Source organism: Chiloscyllium plagiosum, unplaced genomic scaffold, assembly GCF_037043375.1.
Source record: "Chiloscyllium plagiosum isolate Xiang-an unplaced genomic scaffold, Cpla_swu_hap1 HiC_scaffold_1, whole genome shotgun sequence".
Taxonomy (NCBI): Eukaryota; Metazoa; Chordata; class Chondrichthyes; order Orectolobiformes; family Hemiscylliidae; genus Chiloscyllium; species Chiloscyllium plagiosum.
In genome coordinates, this window is record NW_028270139.1 from 166821639 (window position 1) to 166844255 (window position 22617).

Here is a 22617-nt window from a genome sequence, read left to right on the forward strand (position 1 = left end):
AAGATATTTCACCTCAGTCAGACTCATAGAGATGTGCAGCACGGAAACAGACCCTTTGGTCCAACTTGTCCATGCCGAACACATATCTTAACCTAATCTAATTCCATTTGCCAGCCCTTGGCCCATATCCCTCTAAACCCTTCCTACTCATATACCCTTCCAGGTGCCTTTTAAATGCTGTAATTGTACCAGCCTACACCACTTCCTCTGGCAGCTCATTCCGTCCACATACCACCTTCTGTGTGAAAACGTTGCCCCCTAATCTCCCTTTTATAGCTTTCCCCCCTCACTCTAAACCTATGCCCTCTAGTTCTAGACTCCCCCACCCCAGGGAAAAGACCTTGTCTATTTATCCTATCCATGTCCCTCATGATTGTTTAAATGTCTAAGCCTCTCACCCCTCAACGCTTCAGGGAAAACAGCCCCAGCCTATTCAGTCTCTCCCTGTAGCTCAAATCCTCCAACCCTGGCAACATCCTTGTGAATCTTTTCTGAACCCTTTCAAGTTTCACAACATCCTCCCTATAGGAGGGAGACCAGAATTGCAAACAATATTCGAAAAGTGGCCTAACCAATGTCCTAAATAGTCTATCTTATACCCTTGTACTGTGCCCCAGTTCTGGATTGTCTGGTCAGTAGGAACATCCTTCCTGCAGTTATGCTGTCCATGAGGCCATAAGAAATACTAACAGGAGTAAGATCATGGTTGATCTGACATTCTATTTTCTTGAGCTTTCCCCATAACCCTTCATTCCCCTAGTGATCAAGAAACTCTCTATCTCAAATATACAGAAAACTGTGTTCCCACAGCTCTCTGTTCCAAAGATCTTCAACCCTCATAAAAGAAAAAAAATCTGTCGAAAATTGCTACCCTTCGTTTTGAGACTTTGCGCTCTGATGCTAGACTCTCCGATGAGGGGAAACATCTTCTCAGTATTTATCCTGTCAAGCCCCCGGAGAGTCCAGTGTGGTTCAATTCATTGTTCTAAGCTCCAGTGAATAGAGTGCTTTGTCTTTGATCAGAAGCCAATCGCTCCATGCCAGGGATCATTCCAGTAAACCTTCTCTGAACTGTCTCCAATATCTTTCCTTAAATAAGGGGACTAAAACTGCTCAGAGTACTCCAGATGTGATTTCACCAGCACCTCGTACAGTTGCAGGAGAACTTTCCTACTCTTGTTCTCCAACCCTCTTGAATTTAGGGCCAACATTCCTTTGGCCTTCCTGATGACCTATTGTCCCTGTATGCTAGCTTTCAGTGTTTTGTGCACAAGTTCCCCCAAGTCCCTTTATGGTCCAGCTTTCTGCACTTTATTTCCATGTCAGTAATGTTCTGTTCTTTTGTTCTCCCTTCCAAAATTAGCAACTTCACATTTTCCTGCATTATATTCCATTTGCCAACTTATTGTCCACTTACTGAACCTATCTCTCTGTAAACTGTAACCCTCTCTCAGCCTGCCCTTTGGCCTATTTTTGTGTTGTCTGCAAATTGGCTACAGTACATTCACTTTTTTCTCATTAATATATATTGTAAACAGTTGCAGTCCCAGCACCGATCCCTGTGGAATACCTCTGATAATGGGTCGCCAACCTTTAAAAGAATCCATTATCCACACTTGCTGTTTCCTGCCTATGAACCATAGGCTCTTAACTTATGATGTGATCTTCTATGAAATGTCTTTGTCTAATGCCTTCTGCAAATCCAAGTACAATACATCTACTGGTTACCCTTTTTCTACTCTTGGTTGAGCTTCCTCAAAAAGCTCTGATTAATTAGTCAGATGTGACTTCCTTACAAAGCACCTTGCTGATTCTGCTTGATTAAGTTATGATTTTCCAAATATGTTGCAATTACTTACTAATTGATTCCAATGCTTTTTCAACATTAAATGTTAGACTAGTCAGTGTACAGTTACCCACTTTTTGCTTCCCTTTTTGAATAGCAGTGTCACATTAGCAGTTTTCCAATCCTCTGTTATTTCAGTAGAATCCAAGGATTTTTGGAAAGCTACAACCAATGGATCCATTATATCTGTAGCTGCTTCTTTCAGGAACTACCATCAAAACCAGGGGAGATATCTGCTTTTAGTCCCATTAGTTTGTCTAATACAACTTATCTAGTGATGGTACTTAGTTCCTACCCATATTCTTTAGTAATAATTGGATGTTTGAACAACTTCCACTGTGAAGACTGATATAAAATATCTTTTCAACTCCTCTGTCAGTTCCCCCTTTGTTGTAACCACCTCCCCAGATTCATTTTTTAAGGGACCTGTGTTCAATTTGCAGCGAGTCATCCCTGTTCCTGTACTCAAATCCTCTCGCTACGAAGGCCACTACCTGCTGCTTTTGCATGCTTCAGCGACTGGTATACAAGGACCCCCAAGCCTTGTTGTGCCTCCCCTTTTTCTAATCTATCACCATTAAGATCATAATCTGTTTCCTACTTCTGCTACCAAAATGGGCAATCTCACATGTAACAACTTCATCTGCCATGTATGTGTCCACTCACTCAATTTGTCCAATTCATACCAAAGCATCTCTGTGTCCTCCTTACAGCTCACCACAGCATTGTGTCGTCTGCAAACTTGGAGATATAACATTTAGTTGTCTCATATAAATTATTAATAAATATTGTGGGTATGGAGCAATGATCCCTGTAGTAATCCGCCTTACCTATACATCCCTAGACACTATGGGCAATTTAGCATAGCCAATCTACCTAACCTGCACATCTTTGGACTGTAGGAAGAAACTGGAGCAGACACAGGGAGAATGTGCAAACTCCACACAGACAGACACCTGAGGCTGGAATTGAACCAGATCCCTGGTGATGTGAGGGAACAGTGCTAACCATTGGGCCGCTGTGCAACTTTTATGTCTGAACGCAGTCATGTATGTTGATACTTAATGATCGAAAACAGTTCTATTTAAACTCACCCAATCAACATGATCTCCTTACTCTGTCTCCCCATCGAGGTTCACCAATTTCTATTCTCTTCTGTTTCAGAGGGAGCCCTGACTTATCTGGAGTTCTGAGTGAGGGATACACACGAGCCTACCGAGGAAGCAGCTTCCAGGAGGCAGTAATAGCTGAGGCTTCCGCAGACTGTGAGAGAGAGAGCCCCCCACTGTCACAGCACCTGTTTGGAGACAGCAGCAGCAGGGATTCCCTGTCACAGCATTCCCTGACGCCCCCCAGCCCAAGGTGGTCAGAGGCAACAGAAGATGAAGATTTCACTCGAGCAGAGAAGTACATTGGTGACCAGAACTTCATGGAGCTTCCGAGCATCAAAAGGGATGGATGTCAGCCACGGGCAGGTGGCATATACAGAGCTCCTCTCTCTGAGCACAAGTTACCTCTGGGTGGAGAGTTGCCTGCTCCCCAAGTGCTGGAGGAGGCTGTTGAATTGCCCAGCAGCTCTGGCTCCAGGAGAGGAGCTGAAGTGAGTGGGCCCCTTATTGATAACCAGAGGAGCAGTTTGCTGGCTGCAGGAGCAGTTAAACATGGTATTGCAGCTCTTGGAAAGGAATGGGAGTCAGCTGCAACTGAGCAGCCACCCCTGAACCCCGAGTCGGCTCTCGTTTCTCCAGATTGCTCTAGCCCTGATCACGCCATGCTCCACGAGCAGCCAACCCTGCCTGAGCCCTGCAACGCCTGTCCGGATCCTCTTGGAAAAGGGAACTTGGCTCCATCAGGCCCAGACAGGTCAGAAGTTTCTGACGCCCTATTCCGTTCACAAGGCTGGCAAGTGAGCAAGACCAGTCAAACCGCTTGCTCTGAAGCAAGTTTGCAGCGTCAACCAACTTCTTTCTCTTTATCTGCTCCATCCAAGAATGGCTTTACATCAGGAGCTGGACCAGGGTCTGCCTGCATGGAGCCCACCACCTCATCCAACGGGAAGGTTGATACCATCACGGAGGTGAAGACCACAAAAAGTACCGACAGCAAGAGTGATGGCACAGCATTGTCTGGCTACAGCATAGAGCAGGAGCAGAAGGACACTGAGCTCTCTCCCACAGTGTGTCCAGCAAATGTCACGGATTCCTCTTTCCTCACCTCCTTAGCTGACCCTGTCTGTCAGTCCACACCAGCCGTCCCCTTGAATGCACCAGCCAAGGGCCTTGCTCTGTTGGGTCAGGCAAGGCGAGTGGTCATTCACCACCTGGAAAGCCAGATTGCTGCTTCTGGCATCTCCAAGGTTTCAGTGGAATCCTTATCAAACAAGAAGGATTTGACCAAGAGTAGTAAAAATGCCGCCACCACCACCACTACCACTTCCACCAGCAGCTGGGCCTGTCCAAGTGTCTTGCAGTCCATGGCTCCCCTGAACTACATGGAGAAAGTTGGAGCTTGGGACATACACCATGGCCCAGGTGGCAAGCCCACCTTTGACAGCCTGGTGTTACATGGCCTGAGAGGAGTGTCTCCCCGACAGCGGGCCTACAGTGCTATCGCCGACTCGCTCAATAATATCCTGTCACGGATCAATGCGGCTCCAACGTCCAGCTGTCTACCAAAGCGGCGTATCGCAGCGACCTTTGGAACTGCCCACCTGCAGACTGGCCACCAACTGAGGACCCAGAGGACAGGCCAGAGCACCAGTCATCTGTCAGGAACCGGCAGTGACCATCCTGTTGGGCCTGGGAGGCCAGCTGCTCTGAGGAGGATGTCACAATCAGATGAGAGGAGAGGACACCACGACGATGCCTCTCTCTGTAAAGCTGACCCACCTCATTGCCACCTAAATTGGGACAGAGCATCTAGCATTCACTCACTTGAGTCTGTCAGTACCCTGGCTGAATGCCATTTGTCCCACCAGAGCGGAGACAGCCCATTGATGCAGGAGGCCCCTCTGTCTCCCACCCTTGCTGAGCAAAGGGAGAACAGCAGCTCCAGACAGACCGCAAGATCCTCTGGTACCACCTTACCTGGCCCACACCCTTCAAGTGTCGCTGCCTGCCCTGAGCGATTCAGTGTTGCCTCCCCACAGGATGAGCTCAAACTGCCGGGCAGCTCACAGGAGAGCAGTCGGGCAGGAGAGCAGACACTGACCATGTCAGGCCACTCACTGACCAGCCTGGAAGTTGATAACTACGTTCCCATCTGGACACCATCACGGCTGACGCCAGATGCCAACCAATTCAATGTGGAGGACAGGATACCGGTAGGTACCTGAGAAAGGCAGCTCCTGGCTCTTCATCTCCTGACTCTGGAATGCAGCCCAATCATTCATCGTCCTACAATCATCTTTTACAGAGTCTTGGATCTCTCACAGCACAGAAAGAGGCCCTTCAGCCCATTCTATCTGTGCTGGTGATCATTGTAATCGTATTCTGAGAAAGTGAGGATGGCAGTTGCTGGAGATAATAGTCGAAGAGTGTGGTGCTGGAAAAGGACAGCAGGTCAAGCAGCATCTGAGGAGCAGAGAGTCCGTTCCTCCCCCCCCGCCCACCTCCCCCACACACCTCTGTCTAATGCCCCAAAGGATCCTTCCACATCCGACCTGTACTTCCACACACATCATCTACAGTATCCGTTGCTCTCGATGCAGTCTCCGCTACAATTAGGGAGATAGGGCACCGACTTGCAGAACGTTTCAGTGAACATCTCTGGGACAAACGCACTAAACAATTTCACTGCCCTGTGGCCAAACACTTTAACTTCACATCCCACTCCGCCAAGGACATGCAAGTCCTGGGCCGCCTCCACCACCAAACCCTAACCACCTGATCCCTGGAGGAAGAATGCCTCACCTTTGGCCTTGGGACCCTGCAACCACACGGGATCAATGTGGATTTCACCGGTTTCCCTATTTCTGCTCCCCCCACCTAATCCCAGATCCAACCTTCCAACTCAGCACCGCCCTTTTGAACTGCCCTACCTGTCCATCTTCCTTCCCACTTATCTGCTCCTTCTCCTGTCTGACCGATCACCTTCACTCCCACCTTGATCTACCTATCACATTCCCAGCAACCTTCCCCGCCCATGTATCTCTCAGCTCCCTTGGGCCAACCCCCCATTCCTGATGAAGAGCTTAAGTGTGAAACGTTGACTCTCCTGCACCTCAGATGCTGCCTGACTGGCTGTGCTTTTCCAGCACCACACTGTTTGACTCTAATCTTGTTGTTCAACACTGGCTTGAAGCTTGGTATTCCAGCTCAAGTGCTCATTTAAATACTGCTTAAATGTCTGGAGGGTCCTCATCTTGATGAGCTTTTCAGCAGTGAGATCTAGATACCCACAACTCTCTGGGTGAAAAATATTTCCTCAAATCCCCTCTAAACCTCCTGCTCCTTACCTTAAAACTCTGCTCTCTCATTATCAACCCCCTTACTTCAGGGAAGAGTTGCTACTGTGTCTGTGCCTCTCAAATACTTTAGATTAGATTACTTACAGTATAGAAACAGGCCCTTCGGCCCAGCAAGTCCACACTAACCCTCTGAAGAGCAACCCACCCAGACCCATTCCCCTACATTTACCCCTTCACCTAACACTACGGGCAATTTAGCGTGGCCAATTCACCTAACCTGCACATTTTGGACTGTGGGAGGAAACCGGAGCACCCGGAGGAAACCCACGCCGACACAGGGAGAATGTGCAAACTCCACACAGACAGTTGCTTGAGGCAGGAATTGAACTCAGGTCTCTGGTGCTATGAGGCAGCAGTGCTAACCACTGTGCCATCGTGCCACTTCTCCACCTGAATCCGGTGTGTGTGTAACTGTGTGCGTGTGTCTGTTTCTCCCCCCCCCCCCTCCCATTCCCTCACCCCAGGCCTTCCCTGATCTAAGTCAGGCATCACACGACACTGGGTTATAGTATCACAGGCTTATTTGAAATCACAAGCTTTTGAAGTGTAGTCCCTTCGTCATGTATTCACTCCACCTGATGAAGGAGCTGCACTCTGAAAACTTCTGACTTCAGCTAAATCTGTTGGATTATAACCTGGTGTCGTGTGACTTCTGACCTGTGTCCAGGACCTCTACATTATGGCTGCCTTGTTTACTATAGGGCATACAACTCCAGCCTGCAATGTCATAGAGTCATACAGCATGGAAACAGACCCTTTGGTACAATCCATTCATGTCAAGCAAACTGAACTAGACCCACTTGCCTGCATTTGGCCCAAATCCCTCTAACCCTTTCCTATTCATGTACCTATCCAAATGCCTTTTAAATGTTGTCACTGTACCTTCATGTCACACTTCCTCTGGCAGTTCATTCCATATATGAACCACCCTGTGTGGAAAATGTTGTGCCTCAGGTCCTTTCTAAATCTTTTTCCCCTCACATTAAAAATATGCCTCCTCGTTTTGATCTCCCCCACCCGAGGGAAAAGACATTTGCTATTCTCCTTATCTATGACCCTCATGACTTCATCAACCTCAATAAGGTCACCCCACACCCTCCTATGTTGATGTCCTTCCACAATCAATGATTTGTATCCATAAAACCACAGACCCCCTCAACTCCTAAATGCCTATTAGAATATTATCCCTTAAATTATGCAGCCTTACCTCGGTCTTTCTGACAAAATCAAATACTTCATACTTGACAATTCTCTGAAAAACATTTTATTTGCCACATGTGACTCTATGTCCACTCTTCCACCAGGTTATCCATTTCTCCTGAAATCTATCACCGCCCTCACAGTGCACAATATTCTCAAGAAATGCTAAAATTGTTCCAGACACTCTTAAGTCTGGAGTATGAATATGTATCAGAAAAAGCAGTGGTCCAACTAACAGCCTGTAGAGAACTTCAGTCCTTCCAGTCTGAAAGTGCCCCATTAGCCACTTTCCTGTCACTATGTGAACTTGGTTTTCATGTCACTGCTGTCCCTTTGATTCCCGAAGGATTAACTTCAAGCTTGTTCTGAGGATGTTACCAAATGTCTTTTGTAAGTCTGCGTACATCACATCAACCACATTACCCGTGTTAATGTTGTCCACACTGAAAACCTCAAATTAGTTAAACATTATCTGTGATTAACAAATTTGTTGTGGCTTTCCTGAATTAGTATACATTTGCCCAAGTGATGGTCAGTTTTGTCAGAATATCTTTTCTCAAAGCCTTCCTTCACTGAGGTTAAAGTGATGTGCCTGTAACTGCTAGATTTATCCTCACATCGTTTTTTGAGCAGGGGTGTAGTATTTGCAATTATCCACTCTTCAAATACTGTGTCTGTCTCTGTACTGAAATAGAATTTGAATTCCTACAGTGTGGTAACAGACCCTTCGGACCAATAAGTCCACACTGACCCTTTGAAGAGTAACCCACCCAAACCCATTCCCTATCCGAAATATTTACCCCTGACTAACACAGTGAACCTACACATCCCTGAACACTATGGGCAATTTAGCAATGGCCAATTCACCTGACCTGCACATCTTTGGACTGTGGGAGGAAACCAGAGCACCCAGAGGAAACTCACGCCGACACAGGGAGAACGTGCAAACAGCACACAGACAGTTGCCCGGGGCTGGAATCGAACCTGGGACCGTGACGCAGTGAGGTAGCAGTGCTAACCACTGAGTCACCATGTTGCCATAGTCTGTCACAATGATTGATAATATATCACATTGACTTGACAGCTTTCTGTTTTTAGCGTAGTTCTCTTTAAAGCAGGGAAGGTTAAGGGGAGACTTAATGGACATGTTTAAATATTGAAAGGATTTTCGAGAGGAGATAAGGCGAAATGGTTTTCAGTGGGCTCAGATTTAAGAAAGTTGGCAAAAAGTCCAAAGTGGAGATTGAGATTTACACAGTGAGTTGTCATCTGGATGTGCTGTCTTTAAGGATGGTGAAAATGGGGAGTGTACAGGCCCAACATGTTCCCTTTACATTGAAATGTAGCAGCAACTGTCTAAATGGAAAGCAGCTATGTCCCTTCATTGAAGGATCAATAACAAGGGGGCACAGTCAGTGTATTGTGTACAGTTCTGGTCGCCACACAATAGGAAGGATGTGGAGGGTACAGGAGAGGTTTACCAGGATGTTGCCTGGATCGGAGTGTGTTAGCTACAAGTAGAGGTTGGACAAACCTGAATTGTTTTTGCTCAAGTGTATTTCCTGAGTGGGAACCTGATAGAACTATATTATATTATAAGGGGCATGGCCATGGTGGCAATGTTAAATACTGGAGGACATAGGTTTATGGTGAGAGGGGGAAAGTTTAAAGGAGATGTGTGAGAAAAGGTTTTACCAGCAGGTGGTAGGTGACCATAATGTGTAGCCAGGGGAGATGGTAGGAGCAGATACCTGAACAAAGTTTAAGAATTGTGAACAAGCAGAGGTGAGAGAGACACAGAGCATGTGCAGGCAGATGGGGTAAGTGTAGAATGACATTGTTGTCTGGACAGACTTGGTGGGCCAAAGGGCCTGTCCTTGTGCTGTACTGTTCTATGTTCTATAATCTTAAGGTGAAAGGAAGAATACAGCCAGGTTTTGGGTCATGTGCACATTTTGCAATTGAGCCCTGCACATGCAACTTTAAAGTAATTTCAGATAAATCAAGAAAGGCAGTGATCCCTGAGAAACCCCACCAGGTCCAGTTTCTGTTAGCTGTCACTCTGCTGACGTTTCTCTGTATTGTTACCACCTCTTTAGTTCCATGGCTGCCAATTTTGCTGACAAGGCTGTTACATAATGCTTTAAGATGCACATTTTAGAAGTCCATATCCAGTACATCAAGTGCATTTCCTTTCCTGTGCTTCATGGGGGAAAACCCCTCTCAATTTAGTTCAAAATAAATGGCCCTTAACAAGTAAAAGCAGGAAGTGCTTGAAATACAAAGTAGATTGGGCAGCATCTATACCTCAACCTCTAGGCTGTGTCATACACTGGAGACAGCAAAGACCGAGTGTAAGTAACTCTGCCCCAAAATTCCAAAATAAACTCAAAGGATCCGCTCCTCCTACACTGTATTCCATCCATCATCCCTGACCTCAGGAGCTCCTCCCACTGGGAGGAACGCTGGTATTATGATGCAGTGCTTGCAATCACAGACAAAGGCCTCCCCCAAATCGACCCCAGTGGTTCAAGAAAGCGACTTTCACTTCCTCAAGGACAATTAGGGACGGACAGGAAGTGCTGACCCATGTCTTGAGAATGAATGAAAAAAGACAGTCTCCAGGAAATACTGAGTGAGGACTATCTTCTACCCGTGGGGGCAATGCCCAGCTAGATTCTGGGCTGCGGTATGCCAGTAGGAATCAAAAGGGGAAAAGAGGCGTTCGCAAATTTGTTTTGGGAGGCTGGGTATAGGGTTGCACTTCATTCATTGCAGTCTGTGATGTGTCGTATTTTATGGTTCCCAGATCTACCTTCACAATCTGGGAATCAACCGATCTCCTGGCAGCATACTGGGGTGCAGAGGGCTTTCACAACAAGTGGACTTTACACCGATAGAACTGAAAAGAGTGAGGCAGTCAGAGGCAAGCAAAGGATTTCTGGCTGCACAAGGTAAGGTCCTGTATACTATGTGGAGTGACTGCTTGTAATCATGGAGATAGTGAGGACAGTCAGTGTCAGTAAATTGTGGAGCTGGATAAAACACAGCACGTCAAGCAGGTGAACAACGTTTCAGGCAGGAGCCTTCATCAAGACTGGGGAGGAGGAAGGGGGCCAAGGAATACATGGGAGGGTGGTGTGTGGGGGGAGAGGTCGGCGGGATGGTGATAGAGGGATGCATGTTAGTAATTGAGATTGGTCAGTGGGAAGGGTGGCGCGGTAAGTGGGAAGAAAGATGGACAGGTTAGGTCAGGGAGGGAGGGAGGTTGGAGTGTCCGTGGTCAGGGAGGGAGGGAGGTTGACGTGTCCGGGTTCAGGGAGGTTGGAGTGTCCGCGGTCAGGGAGGTTGGAGTGTCCGCGGTCAGGGAGGTTGGAGTGTCCGCGGTCAGGGAGGTTGGAGTGTCCGCGGTCAGGGAGGTTGGAGAGTCCGCGGTCAGGGAGGTTGGAGTGTCCGCGGTCAGGGAGGTTGGAGTGTCCGCGGTCAGGGAGGTTGGAGTGTCCGCGGTCAGTGAGGATGGAGTGTCCGCGGTCAGGGAGGTTGTGGTGTCCGCGGGGAGGGAGGGAGGTTGTGGTGTCCGCGGGGAGGGAGGGAGGTTGTGGTGTCCGCGGGGAGGGAGGGAGGTTGTGGTGTCCGCGGGGAGGGAGGGAGGTTGTGGTGTCCGCGGGGAGGGAGGGAGGTTGTGGTGTCCGCGGGGAGGGAGGGAGGTTGTGGTGTCCGCGGGGAGGGAGGGAGGTTGTGGTGTCCGCGGGGAGGGAGGGAGGTTGTGGTGTCCGCGGGGAGGGAGGGAGGTTGTGGTGTCCGCGGGGAGGGAGGGAGGTTGGAGTGTCTGCAGTCAGGGAGGGAGGGAGGTTGGAGTGTCTGCGGGGAGGGAGGGAAGGAGGTTGGAGTGTCTGCGGGGAGGGAGGGAGGGAGGTTGGAGTGTCTGCGGGGAGGGAGGGAGGTTGGAGTGTCTGTGGTCAGTGAGGGAGGGAGGTTGGAGTGTCTGCGGGGAGGGAGGGAAGGAGGTTGGAGTGTCTGCGGGGAGGGAGGGAGGGAGGTTGGAGTGTCTGCGGGGAGGGAGGGAGGTTGGAGTGTCTGTGGTCAGGGAGGGAGGGAGGTTGGAGTGTCTGTGGTCAGTGAGGGAGGGAGGTTGGAGTGTCTGCAGGGAGGGAGGGAGGTTGGGAGAGAGGTCGGAGTGTCTGCGAGGTGTGAGGGAGGGAGGTCGGAGTGTCTGTGGTCAGTGAGGGAGGGAGGTTGGACTGTCTGTGGTCAGTGAGGGAGGGAGGTTGGACTGTCTGTGGTCAGTGAGGGAGGGAGGTCGGACTGTCTGTGGTCAGTGAGGGAGGGAGGTCGGAGTGTCTGCGGTCAGTGAGGGAGGGAGGTCGGAGTGTCTCTGGTCAGTGAGGGAGGGAGGTCGGAGTGTCTGGTCAGTGAGTGAGGGAGGTCCGAGTGTCTGTGGTCAGTGAGGCAGGGAGGTCGGAGTGTCTGTGGTCAGTGAGGCAGGGAGGTTGGAGTGTCTGTGGTCAGTGAGGGAGGGAGATTGGGGTGTCTGTGGTCAGTGAGGGAGGGAGGGAGGTTGGAGTGTCTGCGGGGAGTGAGGGAGGGAGGTTGGAGTGTCTGCGGGAAGTGAGGGAGGGAGGTTGGAGTGTCTGCGGTCAGGGAGGGAGGGAGGTTGGAGTGTCTGCGGTCAGTGAGGGAGGGAGGTTGGACTGTCTGCGGTCAGTGAGGGAGGGAGGTTGGAGTGTCTGCGGGGAGTGAGGGAGGGAGGTTGGAGTGTCTGCGGGAAGTGAGGGAGGGAGGTTGGAGTGTCTGCGGTCAGGGAGGGAGGGAGGTTGGAGTGTCTGCGGTCAGTGAGGGAGGGAGATTGGACTGTCTGCGGTCAGGGAGGGAGGGAGGTCGGAGTGTCTGCGGTCAGTGAGGGAGGGAGGTCGGAGTGTCTGCGGTCAGTGAGGGAGGGAGATCGGGGTGTCTGTGGTCAGTGAGGGAGGGAGGGAGGTTGGAGTGTCTGCGGGGAGTGAGGGAGGGAGGTTGGAGTGTCTGCGGGAAGTGAGGGAGGGAGGTTGGAGTGTCTGCGGTCAGGGAGGGAGGGAGGTTGGAGTGTCTGCGGGGAGGGAGGGAGGTTGGAGTGTCTGTGGTCAGTGAGGGAGGGAGGTTGGACTGTCTGTGGTCAGTGAGGGAGGGAGGTCGGAGTGTCTGCGGTCAGTGAGGGAGGGAGGTCGGAGTGTCTCTGGTCAGTGAGTGAGGGAGGTTGGAGTGTCTGGTCAGTGAGTGAGGGAGGTTGGAGTGTCTGTGGTCAGGGAGGGAGGGAGGTTGGAGTGTCTGTAGTCAGTGAGTGAGGGAGGTTGGAGTGTCTGGTCAGGGAGGGACGGAGGTTGGAGTGTCTCTGGTCAGGGAGGGACGGAGGTTGGAGTGTCTCTGGTCAGGGAGGGACGGAGGTCGGAGTGTCTGCGGTCTGTGAGGGAGAGAGGTCGGAGTGTCTGCGGTCTGTGAGGGAGGGAGGTCGGAGTGTCTGCGGTCTGGGAGGGAGGGAGGTCGGAGTGTCTGCGGTCTGGGAGGGAGGGAGGTCGGAGTGTCTGCGGTCAGGGAGGGAGGGAGGTCGGAGTGTCGGCGGTCAGGGAGGGAGGGAGGTCGGAGTGTCTGCGGTCAGGGAGGGAGGTCGGAGTGTCTGCGCGGAGGGAGGGAGGGAGGTCGGAGTGTCTGTGGTCAGTGAGGGTTGGAGGTTGGAGTGTCTGCGGGGAGGGAGGGAAGGAGGTTGGAGTGTCTGCGGGGAGGGAGGGAAGGAGGTTGGAGTGTCTGCGGGGAGGGAGGGAAGGAGGTTGGAGTGTCTGCGGGGAGGGAGGGAAGGAGGTTGGAGTGTCTGTGGGGAGGGAGGGAGGTTGGAGTGTCTGTGGTCAGTAAGGGAGGGAGGTTGGAGTGTCTGCAGGGAGGGAGGGAAGTTGGGAGAGAGGTCGGAGTGTCTGCGAGGTGTGAGGGAGGGAGGTTGGAGTATCTGTGGTCAGTGAGGGAGGGAGATTGGAGTGTCTGTGGTCAGTGAGGGAGGGAGGTCGGAGTGTCTGCGGTCAGTGAGGGAGGGAGGTCGGAGTGTCTCTGGTCAGTGAGGGAGGGAGGTTGGAGTGTCTGGTCAGTGAGTGAGGGAGGTTGGAGTGTCTGTGGTCAGTGAGGCAGGGAGGTTGGAGTGTCTGTAGTCAGTGAGGGAGGGAGATTGGGGTGTCTGTGGTCAGTGAGGGAGGGAGGTTGGAGTGTCTGCGGGGAGTGAGGGAGGGAGGTTGGAGTGTCTGCGGTCAGGGAGGGAGGGAGGTTGGAGTGTCTGCGGGGAGGGAGGGAGGTTGGAGTGTCTGTGGTCAGTGAGGGAGGGAGGTTGGACTGTCTGTGGTCAGTGAGGGAGGGAGGTCGGAGTGTCTGCGGTCAGTGAGGGAGGGAGGTCGGAGTGTCTCTGGTCAGTGAGGCAGGGAGGTTGGAGTGTCTGTAGTCAGTGAGTGAGGGAGGTTGGAGTGTCTGGTCAGGGAGGGACGGAGGTTGGAGTGTCTCTGGTCAGGGAGGGACGGAGGTTGGAGTGTCTCTGGTCAGGGAGGGACGGAGGTTGGAGTGTCTCTGGTCAGGGAGGGACGGAGGTTGGAGTGTCTCTGGTCAGGGAGGGACGGAGGTTGGAGTGTCTGCGGTCAGGGAGGGAGGGAGGTCGGAGTGTCTGCGGTCAGGGAGGGAGGGAGGTCGGAGTGTCTGCTGTCTGTGAGGGAGGGAGGTCGGAGTGTCTGTGGTCAGTGAGGGAGGGAGGTCGGAGTGTCTGCGGTCAGGGAGGGAGGGAGGTCGGAGTGTCTGCGGTCAGGGAGGGAGGGAGGTCGGAGTGTCTGCGGTCAGGGAGGGAGGGAGGTCGGAGTGTCTGCGGTCAGGGAGGGAGGTCGGAGTGTCTGCGGGGAGGGAGGGAGGTTCGAGTGTCTGTGGTCAGGGAGGGAGGGAGGTCGGAGTGTCTGTGGTCAGTGAGGGAGGGAGGTTGGAGTGTCTGCGGTCAGTGAGGGACGGAGGTTGGAGTGTCCGGGGTCAGTGAGGGAGGGAGATTGGAGTGTCTGCGGGGAGTGAGGGAGGGTGGTTGGAGTGTCTGCGGTCAGGGAGTGAGGGAGGGAGGTTGGAGTGTCTGTGGTCAGGGAGGGAGGGAGGTTGGTGTGTCTGTGGTCAGGGAGGGAGGGAGGTTGGAGTGTCTGTGGGGAGGGAGGGAGGTTGGAGTGTCTGCGGTCAGTGAGGGAGGGAGGTTGGATTGTCTGTGGTCAGGGAGGGAGGGAGGTTGGAGTGTCTGCGGTCAGTGAGGGAGGGAGGTTGGACTGTCTCTGGTCAGGGAAGGAGGGAGGTTGGACTGTCTCTGGTCAGGGAAGGAGGGAGGTCGGAGTGTCTGCGGTCAGTGAGGGACGGAGGTTGGAGTGTCCGGGGTCAGTGAGGGAGGGAGATTGGAGTGTCTGCGGGGAGTGAGGGAGGGTGGTTGGAGTGTCTGCGGTCAGGGAGTGAGGGAGGGAGGTTGGAGTGTCTGCGGGGAGGGAGGGAGGGAGGTTGGAGTGTCCGTGGTCAGGGAGGGAGGGACATTGGGGTGTCTGTGGTCAGTGAGGGAGGGAGGTTGGAGTGTCTGTGGTCAGTGAGTGAGGGAGGTTGGAGTGTCTGCGGTGAGGGAGGGAGGGAGGTTGGAGTGTCTGTGGTCAGTGAGGGATGGAGGTTGGAGTGTCTGTGGGGAGGGAGGGAGGTTGGAGTGTCTGCGGTCAGTGAGGGAGGGAGGTTGGATTGTCTGCGGTCAGGGAGGGAGGGAGGTTGGAGTGTCTGCGGTCAGGGAGGGAGGGAGGTCGGAGTGTCTGCGGTCAGGGAGGGAGGGAGGTCGGAGTGTCTGCGGTCAGGGAGGGAGGTCGGAGTGTCTGCGGGGAGGGAGGGAGGGAGGTTCGAGTGTCTGTGGTCAGGGAGGGAGGGAAGTCGGAGTGTCTGTGGTCAGGGAGGGAGGGAGGTTGGAGTGTCTGTGGTCAGTGAGGGAGGGAGGTTGGAGTGTCTGCGGTGAGGGAGGGAGGGAGGTTGGAGTGTCTGTGGTCAGTGAGGGATGGAGGTTGGAGTGTCTGTGGGGAGGGAGGGAGGTTGGAGTGTCTGCGGTCAGTGAGGGAGGGAGGCTGGATTGTCTGTGGTCAGGGAGGGAGGGAGGTTGGAGTGTCTGCGGTCAGTGAGGGAGGGAGGTTGGACTGTCTGTGGTCAGTGAGGGAGGGAGGTTGGAGTGTCTGTGGTCAGTGAGGGAGGGAGGTTGGAGTGTCTCTGGTCAGGGAAGGAGGGAGGTCGGAGTGTCTGCGGTCAGTGAGGGACGGAGGTTGGAGTGTCCGGGGTCAGTGAGGGAGGGAGATTGGAGTGTCTGCGGGGAGTGAGGGAGGGTGGTTGGAGTGTCTGCGGTCCGGGAGTGAGGGAGGGAGGTTGGAGTGTCTGTGGTCAGGGAGGGAGGGAGGTTGGAGTGTCTGTGGTCAGGGAGGGAGGGAGGTTGGAGTGTCTGTGGTCAGTGAGGGAGGGAGGTTGGAGTGTCTGCGGTGAGGGAGGGAGGGAGGTTGGAGTGTCTGTGGTCAGTGAGGGATGGAGGTTGGAGTGTCTGTGGGGAGGGAGGGAGGTTGGAGTGTCTGTGGTCAGTGAGGGAGGGAGGTTGGATTGTCTGTGGTCAGGGAGGGAGGGAGGTTGGAGTGTCTGTGGTCAGTGAGGGAGGGAGGTTGGAGTGTCTGTGGTCAGTGAGGGAGGGAGGTTGGAGTGTCTCTGGTCAGGGAAGGAGGGAGGTCGGAGTGTCTGCGGTCAGTGAGGGACGGAGGTTGGAGTGTCTGTGGTCAGTGAGGGAGGGAGATTGGAGTGTCTGCGGGGAGTGAGGGAGGGAGGTCGGAGTGTCTGCGGGGAGTGAGGGAGGGAGGTTGGAGTGTCTGCGGGGAGTGAGGGAGGGAGGTTGGAGTGTCTGCGGGGAGTGAGGGAGGGAGGTTGGAGTGTCTGTGGTCAGGGAGGGAGGGAGGTTGGAGTGTCTGCGGTCAGTGAGGGAGGGAGGTTGGAGTGTCTGCGGTCAGTCAGGGAGGGAGGTTGGAGTGTCTCTGGTCAGGGAAGGAGGGAGGTCGGAGTGTCCGCGGGGAGGGAGGGAGGATTGGAGTGTCTATGGTCAGTGAGGGAGGGAGGTTGGAGTGTCTGCGGTCGGAGGGAGAGAGGATGGAGTGTCTGCGGTCAGGGAGGGAGGGAGGTTGGAGTGTCTGCGGTCAGGGAGGGAGGGAGGTTGGAGTGTCTGCGGTCAGGGAGGGAGGGAGGTTGGAGTGTCTGCGGTCAGGGAGGGAGGGAGGTTGGAGTGTCTGCGGTCAGGGAGGGAGGGAGGTTGGAGTGTCTCTGCTCAGGGAGGGAGGGAGGTTGGAGTGTCTCTGGTCAGGGAGGGTGGGAGGTTGGAGTGTCTGTGGTCAGGGAGGGAGGGAGGTTGGAGTGTCTGTGGTCAGGGAGGGAGGGAGTTTGGAGTGTCTCTGGTCAGGGAGGGAGGGAGGTTGGAGTGTCTGCGGTCAGGGAGGGAGGTTGGAGTGTCTGTGGTCAGTGAGGGAGGGAGGTTGGAGTGTCTGCGGGGGGGGAGGGAGGGAGGTTGGAGTGTCTGCGGGGAGGGAGGGAGGGAGGTTGGAGTGTCTGTGGGGAGGGAGGGAGGTTGGAGTGTCTGCGGGGAGGGAGGGAGGTTGGAGTGTCTGCGGGGAGGGAGGTTGGAGTGTCTGCGGTCAGTGAGTGAGGGAGGTCGGAGTGTCTGGTCAGTGAGGGAGGGAGGTCGGAGTGTCTGTGGTCAGTGAGGGAGGTCGGAGTGTCTGTGGTCAGTGAGGGATGGAGTGTCTGCGGGGAGGGAGGGAGGGAGGTTGGAGTGTCTGGGGGAGGGAGGAGGGAGGTTGGAGTGTCTGGGGGAGGGAGGGAGGTTGGAGTGTCTGCGGTCAGTGAGGGAGGGAGGTCGGAGTGTCTGCGGGAAGGGAGGGAGGGAGGTTGGAGTGTCTGTGGTCAGTGAGGGATGGAGGTGGGAGTGTCTGCGGTCAGGGAGGGAGGTGGGAGTGTCTGTGGTCAGTGAGGTAGGGAGGTTGGAGTGTCTGCGGTCAGGGAGGGAGGGAGGTTGGAGTGTCTGTGGTCAGTGAGGGAGGGAGGTTGGTGTGTCTGTGGTCAGGGAGGGAGGGAGGTTGGAGTGTCTGTGGTCAGGGAGGGAGGGAGGTTGGTGTGTCTGTGGTCAGGGAGGGAGGGAGGTTGGTGTGTCTGTGGTCAGGGAGGGAGGGAGGTTGGAGTGTCTGTGGTCAGTGAGGGAGGGAGGTTGGAGTGTCTGTGGTCAGTGAGGGAGGGAGGTTGGAGTGTCTGTGGTCAGGGAGGGAGGGAGGTTGGTGTGTCTGTGGTCAGGGAGGGAGGGAGGTTGGAGTGTCTGTGGGGAGGGAGGGAGGTTGGAGTGTCTGCGGTCAGGGAGTGAGGGAGGGAGGTGGGAGTGTCTGTGGTCAGTGTGGTAGGGAGGTTGGAGTGTCTGCGGTCAGGGAGGGAGGGAGGTTGGAGTGTCTGTGGTCAGTGAGGGAGGGAGGTTGGTGTGTCTGTGGTCAGGGAGGGAGGGAGGTTGGAGTGTCTGCGGTCAGGGAGGGAGGGAGGTCGGAGTGTCTGCTGTCTGTGAGGGAGGGAGGTCGGAGTGTCTGTGGTCAGTGAGGGAGGGAGGTCGGAGTGTCTGCGGTCAGGGAGGGAGGGAGGTCGGAGTGTCTGCGGTCAGGGAGGGAGGGAGGTCGGAGTGTCTGCGGTCAGGGAGGGAGGGAGGTCGGAGTGTCTGCGGTCAGGGAGGGAGGTCGGAGTGTCTGCGGGGAGGGAGGGAGGGAGGTTCGAGTGTCTGTGGTCAGGGAGGGAGGGAGGTCGGAGTGTCTGTGGTCAGGGAGGGAGGGAGGTTGGAGTGTCTGCGGTCAGTGAGGGACGGAGGTTGGAGTGTCCGGGGTCAGTGAGGGAGGGAGATTGGAGTGTCTGCGGGGAGTGAGGGAGGGTGGTTGGAGTGTCTGCGGTCAGGGAGTGAGGGAGGGAGGTTGGAGTGTCTGTGGTCAGGGAGGGAGGGAGGTTGGTGTGTCTGTGGTCAGGGAGGGAGGGAGGTTGGAGTGTCTGTGGGGAGGGAGGGAGGTTGGAGTGTCTGCGGTCAGTGAGGGAGGGAGGTTGGATTGTCTGTGGTCAGGGAGGGAGGGAGGTTGGAGTGTCTGCGGTCAGTGAGGGAGGGAGGTTGGACTGTCTCTGGTCAGGGAAGGAGGGAGGTTGGACTGTCTCTGGTCAGGGAAGGAGGGAGGTCGGAGTGTCTGCGGTCAGTGAGGGACGGAGGTTGGAGTGTCCGGGGTCAGTGAGGGAGGGAGATTGGAGTGTCTGCGGGGAGTGAGGGAGGGTGGTTGGAGTGTCTGCGGTCAGGGAGTGAGGGAGGGAGGTTGGAGTGTCTGCGGGGAGGGAGGGAGGGAGGTTGGAGTGTCCGTGGTCAGGGAGGGAGGGACATTGGGGTGTCTGTGGTCAGTGAGGGAGGGAGGTTGGAGTGTCTGTGGTCAGTGAGTGAGGGAGGTTGGAGTGTCTGCGGTGAGGGAGGGAGGGAGGTTGGAGTGTCTGTGGTCAGTGAGGGATGGAGGTTGGAGTGTCTGTGGGGAGGGAGGGAGGTTGGAGTGTCTGCGGTCAGTGAGGGAGGGAGGTTGGATTGTCTGCGGTCAGGGAGGGAGGGAGGTTGGAGTGTCTGCGGTCAGGGAGGGAGGGAGGTCGGAGTGTCTGCGGTCAGGGAGGGAGGGAGGTCGGAGTGTCTGCGGTCAGGGAGGGAGGGAGGTCGGAGTGTCTGCGGTCAGGGAGGGAGGTCGGAGTGTCTGCGGGGAGGGAGGGAGGGAGGTTCGAGTGTCTGTGGTCAGGGAGGGAGGGAAGTCGGAGTGTCTGTGGTCAGGGAGGGAGGGAGGTTGGAGTGTCTGTGGTCAGTGAGGGAGGGAGGTTGGAGTGTCTGCGGTGAGGGAGGGAGGGAGGTTGGAGTGTCTGTGGTCAGTGAGGGATGGAGGTTGGAGTGTCTGTGGGGAGGGAGGGAGGTTGGAGTGTCTGCGGTCAGTGAGGGAGGGAGGCTGGATTGTCTGTGGTCAGGGAGGGAGGGAGGTTGGAGTGTCTGCGGTCAGTGAGGGAGGGAGGTTGGACTGTCTGTGGTCAGTGAGGGAGGGAGGTTGGAGTGTCTGTGGTCAGTGAGGGAGGGAGGTTGGAGTGTCTCTGGTCAGGGAAGGAGGGAGGTCGGAGTGTCTGCGGTCAGTGAGGGACGGAGGTTGGAGTGTCCGGGGTCAGTGAGGGAGGGAGATTGGAGTGTCTGCGGGGAGTGAGGGAGGGTGGTTGGAGTGTCTGCGGTCAGGGAGTGAGGGAGGGAGGTTGGAGTGTCTGTGGTCAGGGAGGGAGGGAGGTTGGAGTGTCTGTGGTCAGGGAGGGAGGGAGGTTGGAGTGTCTGTGGTCAGTGAGGGAGGGAGGTTGGAGTGTCTGCGGTGAGGGAGGGAGGGAGGTTGGAGTGTCTGTGGTCAGTGAGGGATGGAGGTTGGAGTGTCTGTGGGGAGGGAGGGAGGTTGGAGTGTCTGTGGTCAGTGAGGGAGGGAGGTTGGATTGTCTGTGGTCAGGGAGGGAGGGAGGTTGGAGTGTCTGTGGTCAGTGAGGGAGGGAGGTTGGAGTGTCTGTGGTCAGTGAGGGAGGGAGGTTGGAGTGTCTCTGGTCAGGGAAGGAGGGAGGTCGGAGTGTCTGCGGTCAGTGAGGGACGGAGGTTGGAGTGTCTGTGGTCAGTGAGGGAGGGAGATTGGAGTGTCTGCGGGGAGTGAGGGAGGGAGGTCGGAGTGTCTGCGGGGAGTGAGGGAGGGAGGTTGGAGTGTCTGCGGGGAGTGAGGGAGGGAGGTTGGAGTGTCTGCGGGGAGTGAGGGAGGGAGGTTGGAGTGTCTGTGGTCAGGGAGGGAGGGAGGTTGGAGTGTCTGCGGTCAGTGAGGGAGGGAGGTTGGAGTGTCTGCGGTCAGTCAGGGAGGGAGGTTGGAGTGTCTCTGGTCAGGGAAGGAGGGAGGTCGGAGTGTCCGCGGGGAGGGAGGGAGGATTGGAGTGTCTATGGTCAGTGAGGGAGGGAGGTTGGAGTGTCTGCGGTCGGAGGGAGAGAGGATGGAGTGTCTGCGGTCAGGGAGGGAGGAAGGTTGGAGTGTCTGCGGTCAGGGAGGGAGGGAGGTTGGAGTGTCTGCGGTCAGGGAGGGAGGGAGGTTGGAGTGTCTGCGGTCAGGGAGGGAGGGAGGTTGGAGTGTCTGCGGTCAGGGAGGGAGGGAGGTTGGAGTGTCTCTGCTCAGGGAGGGAGGGAGGTTGGAGTGTCTCTGGTCAGGGAGGGTGGGAGGTTGGAGTGTCTGTGGTCAGGGAGGGAGGGAGGTTGGAGTGTCTGTGGTCAGGGAGGGAGGGAGGTTGGAGTGTCTGTGGTCAGGGAGGGAGGGAGTTTGGAGTGTCTCTGGTCAGGGAGGGAGGGAGGTTGGAGTGTCTGCGGTCAGGGAGGGAGGTTGGAGTGTCTGTGGTCAGTGAGGGAGGGAGGTTGGAGTGTCTGCGGGGGGGGAGGGAGGGAGGTTGGAGTGTCTGCGGGGAGGGAGGGAGGGAGGTTGGAGTGTCTGTGGGGAGGGAGGGAGGTTGGAGTGTCTGCGGGGAGGGAGGGAGGTTGGAGTGTCTGCGGGGAGGGAGGTTGGAGTGTCTGCGGTCAGTGAGTGAGGGAGGTCGGAGTGTCTGGTCAGTGAGGGAGGGAGGTCGGAGTGTCTGTGGTCAGTGAGGGAGGTCGGAGTGTCTGTGGTCAGTGAGGGATGGAGTGTCTGCGGGGAGGGAGGGAGGGAGGTTGGAGTGTCTGGGGGAGGGAGGAGGGAGGTTGGAGTGTCTGGGGGAGGGAGGGAGGTTGGAGTGTCTGCGGTCAGTGAGGGAGGGAGGTCGGAGTGTCTGCGGGAAGGGAGGGAGGGAGGTTGGAGTGTCTGTGGTCAGTGAGGGATGGAGGTGGGAGTGTCTGCGGTCAGGGAGGGAGGTGGGAGTGTCTGTGGTCAGTGAGGTAGGGAGGTTGGAGTGTCTGCGGTCAGGGAGGGAGGGAGGTTGGAGTGTCTGTGGTCAGTGAGGGAGGGAGGTTGGTGTGTCTGTGGTCAGGGAGGGAGGGAGGTTGGAGTGTCTGTGGTCAGGGAGGGAGGGAGGTTGGTGTGTCTGTGGTCAGGGAGGGAGGGAGGTTGGTGTGTCTGTGGTCAGGGAGGGAGGGAGGTTGGAGTGTCTGTGGTCAGTGAGGGAGGGAGGTTGGAGTGTCTGTGGTCAGTGAGGGAGGGAGGTTGGAGTGTCTGTGGTCAGGGAGGGAGGGAGGTTGGTGTGTCTGTGGTCAGGGAGGGAGGGAGGTTGGAGTGTCTGTGGTCAGTGAGGGAGGGAGGTTGGAGTGTCTGTGGTCAGTGAGGGAGGGAGGTTGGAGTGTCTCTGGTCAGGGAAGGAGGGAGGTCGGAGTGTCTGCGGGGAGGGAGGGAGGGAGGTCGGAGTGTCTGTGGTCAGGGAGGGAGGGAGGTTGGAGTGTCCCCGGAGAGGGAGGGAGGGAGGTTGGAGTGTCTGTGGTCAGTGAGGGAGGGAGGTTGGAGTGTATGCGGGGAGGGAGGTTGGAGTGTCTGCGGTCAGTGAGGGAGGGAGGTTGGAGTGTCTACGGGGAGGGAGGGAGGTAGGAGTGTCTCTGATCTGTGAGGGAGGGAGGTTGGAGTGTCTGCTGGGAGGGAGGGAGGTTGGAGTGTCTGCTGGGAGGGAGGGAGGTTGGAGTGTCTGCGGTCAGGGAGGGAGGTTGGAGTGTTTATGGGGAGGGAGGTTGGAATGTCCGCCGTCAGGGAGGGAGGTAGGGAGGTTGGAGTGTCTGCGGTCAGGGAGGGAGGGAGGTTGGAGTGTCTGTGGTCAGTGAGGGAGGGAGGTTGGAGTGTCTGTGGTCAGTGAGGGAGGGAGGTTGGAGTGTCTGTGGTCAGGGAGGGAGGGAGGTTGGAGTGTCTGCGGTCAGTGAGGGAGGGAGGTTGGAGTGTCTGTGGTCAGTCAGGGAGGGAGGTTGGAGTGTCTCTGGTCAGGGAAGGAGGGAGGTCGGAGTGTCCGCGGGGAGGGAGGGAAGGAGGTTGGAGTGTCTGCGGGGAGGGAG

At 55.6% G+C, this 22617-nt stretch overlaps 1 protein-coding gene across 2 annotated transcripts in view; it reads left to right on the plus strand.

The window, feature by feature from the left end:
- The window catches only part of alms1 (ALMS1 centrosome and basal body associated protein), a 130344-nt gene that overhangs the window by 18844 nt on the left and 88883 nt on the right, over positions 1–22617 (plus strand). For both annotated transcript variants that reach the window (XM_087992057.1, XM_087992061.1), the window contains 2 exons: positions 3011–5168; positions 10324–10468. In XM_087992057.1, the coding sequence (XP_087848183.1) occupies positions 3011–5168; positions 10324–10468 (2303 nt within the window). The remainder of the gene's footprint in view (positions 1–3010; positions 5169–10323; positions 10469–22617) is intronic.